Here is a 14239-nt window from a genome sequence, read left to right as displayed (position 1 = left end):
AAGAAGTGGCTGCAGAGATAGTGGATGCATTGGTTGTAATCTACCAAAATTCCCTGGATTCTGGGTGGTCCCAACGGATTGGAAAACTGCAAATGTAATGCCTCTATTTAAAAAAGGAGGCAGACAGAAAGCAGGAAACCATAGACTAGTTAGTCTAACATCTGTCATTGGGAAAATGCTGGAGTCCATTATTAAGGAAGCAGTAGCAGGACATTTAAAAAAGCAAAATTCAATCAAGCAGAGTCAGCATGGTTTTATGAAAGGGAAATCATGTTTGACAAATTTGCTGGAGTTCTTTGAGGATGTAACGAGCAGGGTGGATAAGGGGGAACCAGTGGATGTGGTGTATTTGGATTTCCAGAAGACATTCGATAAGGTGCCACATAAAAGGCTACTGCACAAGATAAAAGTTCACGGGTTTGGGAGCAATATATTAGCATGGTTAGAGGATTGGCTAACAGAAAACAGAGAGTCGGGATAAATGGGTCATTTTCCGGTTGGCAAACAGTAACCAGTGGGATGCCGCAGGGATCGGTGCCGGAGCCTCAACTATTTACAATCTATATTAATGACTTGGATGAAGGGACTGAGTGTAATGTAGCCAAGTTTGCTGATGATATAAAGATAGGTGGGAAAGCAAATTGTGAGGAGGACACAAAAAATCTGCAAAGGGATATAGACAGACTAAGTGAATTTGGCAGATGGAGTATAATGTGGGAAAATGTGAGGTTATCCACTCTGGCAAAAATAATAGAAAAACAAATTACTATTTAAATGGAGTAAAATTGCAAAGTGCTACAGTATAGAGGGACCTGGGGGTCCTTGTGCACGAAACACAAAAAGTTAGTATGCAAGTACAGCAAGTAATCAGGAAGGCCAATGGAATGTTGGCCTTTATTGCAAGGGGGATAGAGTATAAAAGCAGGGAGGTCCTGCTACAACTGTACAGGGTATTGGTGAGGCCGCACCTGGAGTACTGCGTACAGTTTTGGTCTCCATATTTAAGGAAGAATATACTTGCATTGGAGGCAGTTCAGAGAAGGTTCACTCGGTTGATTCCAGAGATAAGGGGTTGACTTATGATGATAAGTTGAGTAGGTTGGGCCTGTACTCATTGGAGTTCAGAAGGATGAGAGGTGATCTTATCGAAACATAAGATAATGAGGGGGCTCGACAAGGTGGATGCAGAGAGGATATTTGCACTCATAGGGGAAACTAAATCTAGGGGACATAGTCTCAGAATAAGGGGCCACCCATTCAAAACGGAGAGGAGGAGGAATTTCTTCTCTCAGAGGGTTGTAAATCTGTGGAATTCTCTGCCCCAGAGAACTGTGGAGGCCAGGTCATTGAATATATTTAAGGCGGAGATGGACAGATTTTTGAGCGATAAGGGAGTAAAGGGTTATGGGGAGCGGGCAGGGAAGTGGAGCCGAGTCCATGAGGGGCAAAATGGCTGACTCCTGCTCCTATTTCTTATGACTGTTGTAGGGTGGTGTTGCACAAAAAGACACATATTTGAACTGGATGTTTTCTGGGCAAGAACAGACAAGCTGTGTGCTGTTGCCAACTTAGGTTCCTGTAATTGTTTCATCCTTTTCTGAGAATGTAGCCAGTATTAAAGAAGAAAGACTTGTATTTCTATCGCGCCTTTCACGGCCACCGGACTTCTCCAAGCGCTTTAGAGCCAATGAAGTACTTTTGGAGTGTCGTCACTGTTGTGATGTAGGGAACCGCAGCAGCCAAGTTGTGCACAGCAAGCTCCCACAAACAGCAATGTGATAATGTTATGTTGACTGAGAGATAAATATTGGCCAGGTTAGATGCAGGAAGAATGTTCCCAATGTTGGGGAAGTCCAGAACCAGAGGTCACAGTCTAAGGATAAGGGGTAAGCCATTTAGGACCGAGATGCGGAGGAACTTCTTCACCCAGAGAGTGGTGAACCTGTGGAATTCTCTACCACAGAAAGTTGTTGAGGCCAATTCACTAAATATATTCAAAAAGGAGTTAGATGAGGTCCTTACTACTAGGGGGATCAAGGGGTATGGCGAGAAAGCAGGAATGGGGTACTGAAGTTGAATGTTCAGCCATGAACTCATTGAATGGTGGTGCAGGCTAGAAGGGCCGAATGGCCTACTCCTGCACCTATTTTCTATGTTTCTATGTTTCTATGTCTATGTAGGACACCGGGGATAACTTCCCTGCTCTTCTTCGAAATAGCGCCATGGGATCTTTTATGTCCTCCTGAGAGGGCAGATGGGGCCTCAGTTTAACGTCTCATCCGAAAGACTGCACCTCCGACAGTGCGGCGCTCCCTCAGCACTGCACTGGGAGTGTCAGCCTAGATTTATGTGCTCAAGTTCCTGGAGTGGGACTTGAACCCACGACCTTCTGACTCAGAGGGGAGTGTGCTGCCCACTGAGCCACAGCTGACACGAAGAGCAAAAGAAGGCGGTTTAGAGAGGTACTAACCATTGTAACAAAGACAATACATTGGGCACATGCTCTTGACATCCAACACCATTGATTAATTGGTGCATTACTTGTGGGGTACGGTGGCATAGTGGTTATGTTACTGGACTAGTAATCGAGAGTCCTGAACTGATGAGAATAGTTCAAACCCCACCACAGCAGCTGGAGAATTTAAATTCAGTTAATTAAATTAATCTGGCATTTTTATGTATCTATAGTCCTTACTAGTAGGGGGATGAAGGGGTATGGCGAGAAAGCAGCAATGGGGTACTGAAGTTGCATGTTCAGCCATGAACTCATTGAATGGCGGTGCAGGCTAGAAGGGCCGAATGGCCTACTCCTGCACCATATTTATGTATCTGTCTCTCCCAGCACCCCTGGTTGCAGTGCGTATTATCTACAGGATGCACTGCAGCAACTTACCAAGGTTACTTCAGCAGCATGTCCCTCTTAATATGACCTCGACGCATTGAGAAGGACAAAAGAAGCAACACCAGTTGTGAGGAACCCTTCCAAGTCCCACATCTTCCTGACTGCGACATATATCACTGTTCCTTCAATGTCACGGAACCTCCCTGCCCAATATCTTGATGAAAGCACCATGACCACAAGGACAGTAGCAGGTCAAGGAGAAGTTTCACTGCCACCTTCTCAGGGCAACTAATGATATTAATTCCTCGTGGCTTCACAATCCCTTCTATTTTTGCCCAACTGACCATTATTTATGAGTGAGCCTCAGCAATGTATATTAGCAGATCATCATCGAATGGTTACAGCACAGAAGGCCATTTGGCCCGTCGAGCCCGTTCCGACTCTCAGCCAGTCCCACTCCCCTGCCCGCTCCCCGTAGCCCTGCAGCAAATTGTTTTCCTTCAATACTTATCCAACTCCTTTGTGAAGGATAAAACTGAGTCTCTTCTCCACCACCCTCTCAGGCCGTGCATTCCAGATCCTAACCACTCGCTACATAAAAATGTTTTTCTTCATGTTGCCTTTGGTTCTTTTGCCAATCACCTTACTCTGTGTCCTCTGGTTCCCGACCCTTCCCCCAATGGGAACAGTTTCTCTCTCTATCTTACTCTGTCCAGGCCCCTCATGATTTTGAACACCTCGATCAAATCTCCTCTCAACCTTCTCTGCTCCAAGGAGAACAACCCCAGCTTCTCCAGTCAATCCACGTCACTGAAGTCCCTCATCCCCTGGAACTATTCTCGTAAATCTTTTCTGCAAACTCTCAAGGGCCTTCACATCCTTCCTGAAGTGTGGGGCCCAGAATTGGACACAATACTCCAGTTGGGGCTGAACCAAGGTTTTATAAAGTTTCATCATAATTTCCACACTTTTATACTCTATACCTCTATTTATAAAGCCCAGGATCCCGTAAGCTTTTTTAACCGCTTTCTCAACCTGCCCTGCCACCTTCAACGATTTATGCACACATACCCCCAGGTCTCTCTGATCGTGCACCCCTTTATACTCGAATCTTGTGGGTTCAATAAAGACTTAAACCAGGTCTCCTGGAGTGTACTCTCTGAATCAGGGCCATCCTGTATCCCATTGCAGCAACAACACTTATATACCACCTTTAACACAGCAGAACGTGCCAGGGAATATTTTATATCTACCCGAGGCCTTGGTTGAACATCTCATCCGAAAGACGGCACACGCCTGGCAGTGCAGCTCTGTTCTGAGATGTCAGCCTTGATTATGTGCCTAAATCCTGGATCGGGACTTGGAATCCACAACTTTCCGATTGTGGTGAGTGTGCGATTACTGACGCAAGGCTGATGACTCAACCACTGCCCCTGCCCTTTGGGGTTTAGATTTCCAGTCCTCAAGGCCGAGCACATAAGGCCCAGACAACTTAGTGCCATTTGTGCTTACATTTCTTACTCTCTGGTTCCAAATTTGTTGGCCTGGAGATTTGGAAAGGGCTGAGATTTAAAAAAAAATACTACTTGTATCTGCAGTTTGTGATATACGGAAGCTGTAAAAGAACCGGGGGGGGGGCGGGGGGGGGGAGAACGGGAGGGGGGGGGGGTGGGGAGGGCAACGTTTTTACACAGCAGGCTGTTGTAACCTGGAATGCGCTGCCTGAAAGATTCAATAGTAACTTTCAAAAGAGAATTAGATAAATACTTGAAAAGGGTAACAATTGCATGTCTATGGGGGAAGAGCAGGGGAGTGGGATCAATTGGACTGCAGACACGACGGGCCAAATGGCCTCCTCCTGTGCTGCAAGATTTTGAGATATATGCAAATTAACGAGACATTAATTTAAACTTTATATATCGAGTTTGAGGCTTCATAAGTATTTCCTCAATGGCTAGGAACGGTGGGGGAGCAGAGGCTTTAAGGGGCCAAGTATTGAAATCACGAACATTTAGTGGACAGCTGCAAAAAATAATTTAAAAGGCTAATGAAATGTTGCCTTTATCTCAAGGGGGCGGGACTATAACGAGAGTGGAAGTTATGTTACAGCAGTGTCGAGCTCCAGTTAGACCCCCATCTGGACTAACTGTGTTCAGTCCTGGGCCCTGCCCCTCAGGAAGGATATATCGGCCTCGGAGGGCGTGCAGCGCAGGTTCAACAGAATGGTACTGAGGCTAAAAGAGTTACATTGTGGGTTCAGATTGCACAGACTGGGCTTATATCTTCTTGCGTGTCGAAGATTAAGGCCGATCTAATTGAAGTGTTTATGATGGTTAAAAGGATTTTATTTTTATTCGTTCCTGGGATGTGGACATCACTGGCAAGGCCGGCATTTATTGGCCATTCCTAATTGCCCTCGAGAAGGGGGCGGTGAGCAGCCTTCTTGAACTGCTGCAGTCCGAGTGGTGAAGGTGCTCCCACAGGAGGGAGTTCCCAGATTGTGACCCAGCAGACGATGAAGGAACGGCCGATACATTTCCAAGTCAGGATGGTGTGTGACTCAGAGGGCAACGTGTAGGTGGTGGTGTTCCCATGCGCCTGCTGCCCTTGTCCTTCTAGGCGGTAGAGGTCTCCGGTTTGGGAGGTGCTGCCGAAGAAGCCTTGGCAAGTTGCTACAGTGCATCTTGTAGATGGTGCACACTGCAGCCACGGTGCGCCGGCAGTTAGAGAGAAACTATTTCCTCTGGTGGGTGGTGGGGGCGGGGGGGGGGCGGGGGCGGAGAGAGCCCAGAACACAGGGCCATAACCTTAAAATTAGAGCTAGGCCATCCAGGGGTGAAACCAGGAAGCACTTCTTCACACAATGGGTATTCGTGGAAATCTGAAATTCTCTCCTCCAAAAAATGTTGAGGCTGTGGGAGTGGGGAGGACAATTAAAAATGTCCAAACTCAGATTGCTAGATTGTTAGGCAAGGGTGTTAAAGGTTACGGGAACCAAGGCGGGTGGGTGGAGTTAAGATACAGATCCGCCATGATCACATCGAATGGCGGAACAGGCTCGAGCGGCTGAATGACCGCCTCCTGCTCCCATGTTACGGACCCAAGCAGCCGCAGAGAGAATGAAAAGTGGACACTACCGCTGTAAAGGCTACAGCGACGAAGGACAATCTGATAACACACAGCCGCCCAGTGACTGGTTACCCCACTCGGCAGCTGCTGTCTGAGCAAGCACGCGGGCGGGCAGAAGTGACTCGCTGTGCACTTGCTCTCTTCCCCCCTCTCTCTCTCTATCTCTATCTCTCTCTCTCTCCAACTCTTTGGCAGCAGTGATGTAACTCTTGTTCTCCTCCTCCTTCTCGAGGCGTTGAAACAGTCGGCCTCTTCCTCCTCTCCTGGAGGCTCTGGTTGCAGGCAGGCAGGCAGACAGGCAGACTGCACTGGAGCAGCTCCTTCGGCCCAGGCTCACAGCTCCAAGTGGCTAAGCCACGCCCACAACAGCTCTACAACTATTTTGAGCAGAAACTTTTAAATCAAGTGCCTGGAACAACTCCACAACTATTGTTTGTGAACCTACAAAATCAAGCGCCCCCTTGTTACCGGGGGCACTAAAAGCAGCAAATTAAACTTTAAACCATCAAATTAAAATTTGGTTCGTTGTGCACCTGTAGATAACCCCCCCCCCCCCCCCGCCCCACCCCCACCCCGGGCTTTTCGGGGGTTTGTGGAGGTGACATTGGTGGAATTAACAGCTTGAACGTCAGGATTTCCACTGGAGGCTTTCGAACGGCACCAAATCTCTTTCATGCACAGAACACATTCGATTCGATCGATACTTAACGTGCGACAGAGGAAGAAAACGGCAATTTCAAAACAAAAAACCCCACAAGACTCACGGAGCTGCTCTGTGCCCGCAGGGACCACCGTAATAATGTTTTCCATAAGTACCTTGTATGCCGTAATGCCGATTGAGCCGTGATCTCCTGGCTTCGTCGGTATATGGTACAGCTATCCAGGGCATCTCGCTGAAATACTGGTTATAGGAATCTTCTGACCTGGGGGGTGAAGAATGTCAGGACTTCAATTTTCTTGCTTTGTTTTTAACAGGGTGTTGGAGGGGTTGGGGGGGGGGGGGGGAAGAGGGGGCGCAGGGAGGGATGCATCTCCTTGCCTGAGGTCTACAACTCAGGAGGGTAGCAGCTGTGAAGACCACCACAAACAGACCCTGCGACTGGCCACGAGGAGGCGCTGGAGATCACCCGGGACTTGCCCCGCAAGGGTTTACCCCCCTCCATCCAACCCCACCCTCACAGCCCCTTCCCCATCGCTCCCTTGTTCAAAAACGTAACTATGCAGGGATATTTAAAAAAGAACAGTTTGTGAATGGGGAATGAAGGTTTCATGCCACGAAACAAGACACGCCCACCAGCCCCCTGCCTCCCCGACCTGACATTAAACCAATTAACTCCGCCAAGCACTTGATTCGGTGCTCAGTTCGTCAAGTATATTCAAGACGGGGATCAATCGATTGTTGGGCACTAAGGGGATTGAGGGGCTCGGGCGGGAAAGTGGAGTCGAGGTCAAAGTTGAGCCGTGGTCTTATTGAATGGCGCAGCAGGGCCGAGGGGCCTCCTCCTGCCCCTATTTCTGATGTTCTGAAGTGAACATTGGCCCGCCGTGTATTCAGCAGTGACGCCCGTTGACTACACCAGTACGCACACCAGCTCCCGGCCCCCACAGCGTACGTGTATCGCGCAGAGGCTTGGGCTTATACAAGGCGCCAGTGCAACAACGCTCGTTTGTTGACCATCCCTCTCCAACTCCCGCCTCCAATATCGGCAGAGGCTGCACACTTACACTGACCGAATACACCACATTCTGTGGGATTCGAGAATGACTTTTGTCGGGTGGCTGGATGTCCAGTAAAACTCTAACTTTGTTTTTTGTTTCTTTATCTGTCCCATTACCCACCCTCATTCATCTCACACCATCATCCTCTTTGTCATTTCATCACTCCGGCCTTCAACCCCATCACAGGCCTTCCCTTTTTGTTCTATCCTCCCTTCCCCCTGCATGGCTTAAAATCTGTCACATCTCCAATGACCTGCAACGTTAACTCTGTCTCCTCTCTCCACAGATGCTGCCCAACCCGCTGAGTATTTCCAGCACGTTCTGTTGATATTTCAGATTTCCACCATCTGCGGCATTTCGCCTTTGCTAAAACTAGAAGCCAGTTGTCTTGACTATTGGTCGCTGCTTAAACTGACCAGGAATGAGCAGCAAGGACTTGCCTCACTCGCACAAGCGAATAAAGGTAAGGCTATCAAGGGATATGGAGCAGAGGGGGGAGTTAAATACAGTCGAGATGTGGATCAGCCACAACCTAATGCCCACCGGCTCCGCCATAATAATAATGCTCTCTAACCAGTGCCCTGTGTGCCGTAATGTGGATTGCGCCATGACAACAGCAACTTTTATTTTTTTATAGCGCCTTTATATTTATATATATATATATATATATATTAATTTTATTTATTGTATATTTATTTATATATCATCATCATCATAGGCGGTCCCTCGAAACGAGGATGACTTGCTTCCACGCCAAAAAAAGGATGAGTTCACAGGTGTTTCAATGAAGGACCTGAACTACATCCTGAAGGGTGGAAGATGCCTGTGCGTGGATTTTTTTTAACGTGTGGTGGCCGTTGCACACCAGCCACCACACGGGCTCGACAGAGCGAGGTCTTGGTCCAGTGGCAAGGGTTAACCAAGACGACTGGAGACCAGCTCTGCTGCACGGACCCTGGGCTCTGATCACGTCCCTCTACAATCTCTCGCCGCTCCTGCTGTACCTGCCCAGGCTCCAATCACCGACCTGGACCTTGCTGACGTCCCTCTTCGCTGCTGTCGCCCTCCTGCACCAGCCCGCGCTGTACCTTGCAGTGGCTGGTGGTGATTTATGTATAGGACACCCTCAAAGCCTCCCTGATAAAATGCAACATCCCCACCGACACCTGGGAGTCCCTGGCCAAAGACCGCCATAAGCAGAGGAAGAGCATCCGGGAGGGCGCTGAGCACCTCGAATATTGTCGCCAAGAGCGTGCAGAAATCAAGCGCAGACAGCGGAAGGAGCGTGCGGCAAACCAGTCCCACCCACCCCTTCCCTCAACCCCTTCCCTCTGCAGACAGAGACTGCAATTCCCGAAATGGACTGCAGTCACCTAAGAACTCACTTTGAGTGGAAGCGAGTCTTCCTCGACTTCGAGGGACTGCCTATGATGATGAATGCTGATTGAGGCATGACAACAACAACTTTTATTCATATAGCGTCTTTAATGTAGCAAAACGTCCCAAGGTGCTTCGCAGGAGTGGCAAAATGATGGCAGATGACCAAAAGCTTGGTTAACGAGGTAGGTTTTAAGAAGCGTTTTAAAAGGAGGAGAGGTAGAGAGGGTTAGGGAGGGAGTTCCAGAGCTTGGGGCCCAGGCAGCTGAAGGTACAGCCACCGATGGTTATAATCAGGGATACTCAAGAGGGCAAAATTTGAGGATCGCAGACATCTACTGACTTTGTCAGTATTTATTTGTTTAAGGGATGGGGGCAAGACCAATATTTATTGTCCATCCCATAATTGCTCTCAAGAAGAACCGCTGTTCTTTTTGAAGCGGTTCGGTACAACCGAGTGGGTCTGGCGTCACAAATAGGCCGGGTAAGGAAGGCAGATTTCCTTCCCTAAAAAGACATTCGTGAACAAGATGTTTTTTTTTTTTTACAACATTACTGAAACTAGCTTTTTTTAATTCCAGATTTATTTAATTAACTGAATTTAAATTCCCCAGCTGCCGTGGTGGGATTTGAACTTGGGTCTCTGGATCATCAGTTCAGGCCTCTGGGATACTATGCCAGTAACATAGCCGTTATGCTACCGTTCCCTACTCTTGTTCCTAATGGTCCTATACTTGCTGGGCGATCACGGAACATGGAAACCCACGGGTGATGCACAGAGTTGGCCTCTCACAGGCCAATTCATGGGTGACCAACCCATGGGCTGAGAGTCACACACAGCCCACGATTCGTGGCTATTTAGCTTATTAAGCAACTGGGTCCCCTTTGTGCTTATATTTGCCGGTTAGACCGGTTTGAATTTTGTGGGCCTGGAGTTTTGGAAAGGACGGTTTCTTAGCGCTGTTCTCTCATGCGAAGATGGATCCTAAATCAGAGTACAAAGATCTGTTAGGATCTCTAGCTTGAGAAAGATAAAAAAAGAAAAAGACTTGCATTTATATAGCGCCTTTCACGGCCGCTGAATGCCCCAAACGCTTTACAGTCAATAAAGTACTTTTTGAAGTGCAGTCACTGTTGCAATGTCGGAAATGCAGCAGCCAATTTGCACACAGCAAGCTCCCACAAACTCCCTCCTTAACAGCAATGTGGGAGCACCTTCACCCCACGGACTGCAGCGGTTCACCACCACCTTCTGGAGGGCAATTAGAGATGGCCAATAAATGCCTGGCCTTTGCCAGATCCCGGCAATGCGATAATGACCAGATAATCTGTTTTAGTGATGCTGATTGAGGGATCAATATTGACCCAGGACACGGGGGATAACTTCCCTGCTCTTCTTCGAAATAGTGCCGTGGGACCTTTTATGTCCACCCGAGAGAGCAGACGGGACCTCGGTTTGATGTCTCGTCTGAAAGACGGCACCTCTGATGGCGCAGTGCTCCCTCAGCACTGCACTGGGAGTGTCAGCCTGGATTTATGTGCTCAAGTCCCTGGAGTGGGGCTTGAACCCGCGACCTTCCGACTGAGAGGCAAGTGTGCTGCCCACTGAGCCACAGCTGACACCGAGATGCAAATTAATGGGGAAAATGGATTTATAGCTTAAATGTGGCTCTGGAGGCACCAGGGGGGGAGTGGGACACAAAGACAAAAAGCTTGGGCCCCCCATGGACTAAGTGGTCGGGGTCACGGAGGAACATTTCCTTGCAACCAGATCGCTCTCGTTTATTCACTTTCTGCTGCCTCTTCCTCCTCCTTTCACTGCCAAAAATCTAGTCCTTTCGGCGTCAAACTCTTACAAGAGGACGCCACAGGCCCCAAACCCCTGTGAGTCACACACGGAAAGCAACACAAGGACAGGCTAAAACCTGACATTTTACGAGGTTGTCTGTTGTTATACAGTTGCCAAGTTTTCTCAATGCTGTCCAGGACAGGAACAAAAAACTGATGTTTGTAATTAAAGTCACTGGTTATAAATTCTTGCAGAAGAACATGAGCACCAGTGTGGGCCCAGTGCCATCCCTAATGTAGAGCTTGGTTTGGTTTCACTAAAATGTCAGTCAGAGATAACAGAATGCTTTCCCCTTTCCCATTCCTGCCTTCCTTTTCTCTCTCGCCCACACACGTTCACTCAGTGACAATACTGTATCTAACAACATAAGAAATAGGAGCAGGAGTAGGCCACTTGGCCCCTCGAGCCTGCTCCGCCATTTAACACGATCATGGCTGATCCGATCATGGACTCAGTTCCACTTCCCCGCCCGCTCCCCATAACCCCTTATTCCCTTATCAGTTAAGAAACTGTCTATCTCGGTCTTAAATTTATTCAATGACCCAGCCTCCACAGCTCTCTGAGGCAGCGAATTCCACAGATTTACAACCCTCAGAGAAGAAATTCCTCCTCATCTCAATTTTAAATGGGTGGCCCCTTATTTTAAGATTATGCTCTCTAGTTCTAGTCGCCCACATTAGTGGAAACATCCTCTCTGCATCCACCTTGTCAAGCCCCCTCATAATCTTATACATTTCGATAAGATCATCTCTCATTCTTCTGAATTCCAATGTGTATAGGTTCAACCTACTCAACCTTTCCTCATAAGTCAACCCCCTCCATCCCCGGAATCAAGCTAGTGAACCTTCTCTGAACTGCCTCCAAAGCAAATATATCCTTTTTTAAATATGGAAACCAAAACTACACGCAGTATTCCAGCTGTGACCTCACCAATACCAATACAATAGGTTAGGCAGTGGGAGAACCTGCAGCTTAGAAGGACAAGGGCAAGCAAGCGCACAGAAAGACTACCATCCCCAAGTTCCCCTCCTAGTCACACATCAAGCCGACTTGGAAATATATCGGCCGTTCCTTCATCGTCGCTGGGTCAAAATCCCGGAACTCTCTCCCTAACAGCACTGTGGGAGCACATTCACCACACGGACTGCAGCGGTTCAAGAAGGCGGCTCACCACCACCTTCTCAAGGGGCAATTAGGGATGGGCAATAAATGCTGGCCTTACCACATTCCATGAATGAATATATAAATGAACTATCTCCAGCTATCTGCTCAAAGCACAAGTGAGGTTGATGATAGTCAGGCAGCTGAAGAAGCCAAACTCTTTTTCCAGTAAATATTATGGTTCTTCTACCAACTGGCCATCAAGTTCTAGAAGATTATACAACAGAACGGGCTAAACGTATAGTCTACCCCCTCACCACACCCCACAAACCGCGATATCTTAGGTACTTAAAAAAAAAATTGAGAAGGTTGGAAATTAAGCAATGAGATTTAATTGAAACATTTAAATAAACTCGGTTCATAGAATTGTGTTGAGCATTTGTAACAGTGATATCACAGTCCAGAAATTATGCCGTATTGCAACTGAATTGAATGTCTTTTTGATGGACTACAGTTATACCACAGACCTGCGCTGCCAATTATGAATTAATCAAAGGGCATTTCAAATCTGTAAGGATATATATATATTTTTTTTAATTCATTCACGGGATATGGACATCGCTGGCAAGGACAGCATTTATTGCCCATCCCTAATTGCCCTTGAGAAGGTGGTGGTGAGTGGAGTGTCTCGCTGGGCCATTTCAGGGGACAGTTAAGGGTCAACCACATTGCTGGGGGTCTGGAGTCACATATAGGCCAGACCGGGTAAGGGCGGCAGATTTCCTTCCCTGAAGGACATTAGTGAACCCGGTGGGTTTTTACAACATACTCACCATTACTGATGCTAACTTTCTATTGAAGATTTATTTAATTAACTGAAGTTAAATTTCCCAGCTGACGTGTTGGGATTTGAACTCATGTCTGTAGATCATGAGTTGAGCCTTCTGGATTACCGGTCCAGCAGCATAACCACTATACCACCGTTCCCAATATTGGGCATGCTCAAAGAACAGCCGGGAAGACTCACAGCAAGGGTTTCAATTCCTTTTTAAAAATGAGTTCCTTAGTTACCCGCGTTAAGTCGCTGGGTGGATGACACCGAGAGCTCCGCCTCGCGCATTAGGACCACGCTGTGCTGCTCGGCGCCTCGGAGTGTCGTCAAGTGCCGAGCTTGTTCAACCCGGGACCCAACCCAAGCCTGCAGCACTCGAAGGTGGAGTGAAAGCCGGATTTATTGCACGAGCATGCTGCCCTCCCACCGGACGTCCCGTTACACGTCTCATCCCATGGACAGTGCGACAAAGCTGGCCGACCTCGGGAGCCTAGTCTCTCCCCCCGCCAACACAGCAGTCGTTTATTTCCCATTCACTGCTCAGCGCTTGGACCAAAGCGAATGTGCGAGGGAGGCCTGGGCACCTCCCACCCCACGTGCGAAGGGAGAAAAGTTTGTGGGCGCCAGACAGACGTGTGGGGCAGATGCAGGTACAGCAAGCAATTAGGAAGGCAAATGGCAGGTTAGCCTCTATTGCAAGGGGGCTGGAATATTAATGTAAAGAAGTCTTGCTGCAATTATATCACGATAGACGGTCCCTCGAACGAGGATGACTTGCTTCCACATGCGTTCACAGATGTTCCAATGAAGGACCCGATGTTCCAGCCCTGAACTCCAATTGAGGAGGTGGAAGATGCCTGTGCATGTATTTTTTTTAAAAACGTGTGGTGACAGTTGCACACCAGCCACCACACGGGCTTGACAGAGCTAGGTCTTTATCCAGTGGCAAGGGTTAACCAGGACGACTAGAGACCAGCTCTGCTGCAGGGACCCAGTGCGCTCACATATCGCAGTGTGGGCTGGCCCAGCGTGCTGTCCCTGGGCCTTCGGCTCTTCTGGGTCCCGTACCCTCATTTGCCGCACCTCCGCCAAGATCTCTCACCATTCTTCCGCCACAAAACACTCGCCACACCTCCGCGATCACAGCAAGCAATTAGGAAGGCAAATGGCAGGCTAGCCTTTATTGCAAGGGGCTTGGAGTATAAATGTAGGGAAGTCTTGCTGCAATTATATATAGGGCTTTGCTGAGACCACACCCGGAATACTGTGCACAGTTTTGGTCTCCTTATCCAAGAAAGGATATAATTGCCTTCGAGGCAGTGCAATGAAGGTTCACAGAGCTGTCCTGAGGAGAAATTCAGTAGAATTGGCCTATATTCTCTGGAGTTTA

General features: G+C 48.2%; 1 protein-coding gene across 2 annotated transcripts in view; it reads right to left on the bottom strand.

Moving 5' to 3' along the window:
• nxn (nucleoredoxin) overlaps positions 1 to 14239 on the bottom strand; it is a 255001-nt gene that overhangs the window by 55503 nt on the left and 185259 nt on the right. For both annotated transcript variants that reach the window (XM_070858054.1, XM_070858055.1), the window contains exon 5: positions 6788 to 6894. In XM_070858054.1, the coding sequence (XP_070714155.1) occupies positions 6788 to 6894 (107 nt within the window). The remainder of the gene's footprint in view (positions 1 to 6787; positions 6895 to 14239) is intronic.

This window comes from Pristiophorus japonicus, chromosome 16 (assembly GCF_044704955.1).
Source record: "Pristiophorus japonicus isolate sPriJap1 chromosome 16, sPriJap1.hap1, whole genome shotgun sequence".
Lineage (NCBI taxonomy): Eukaryota > Metazoa > Chordata > Chondrichthyes > Pristiophoridae > Pristiophorus > Pristiophorus japonicus.
The sequence above is the reverse complement of the archived record's forward strand: the minus strand, read 5'-3'. Positions and strand labels throughout refer to the sequence as shown.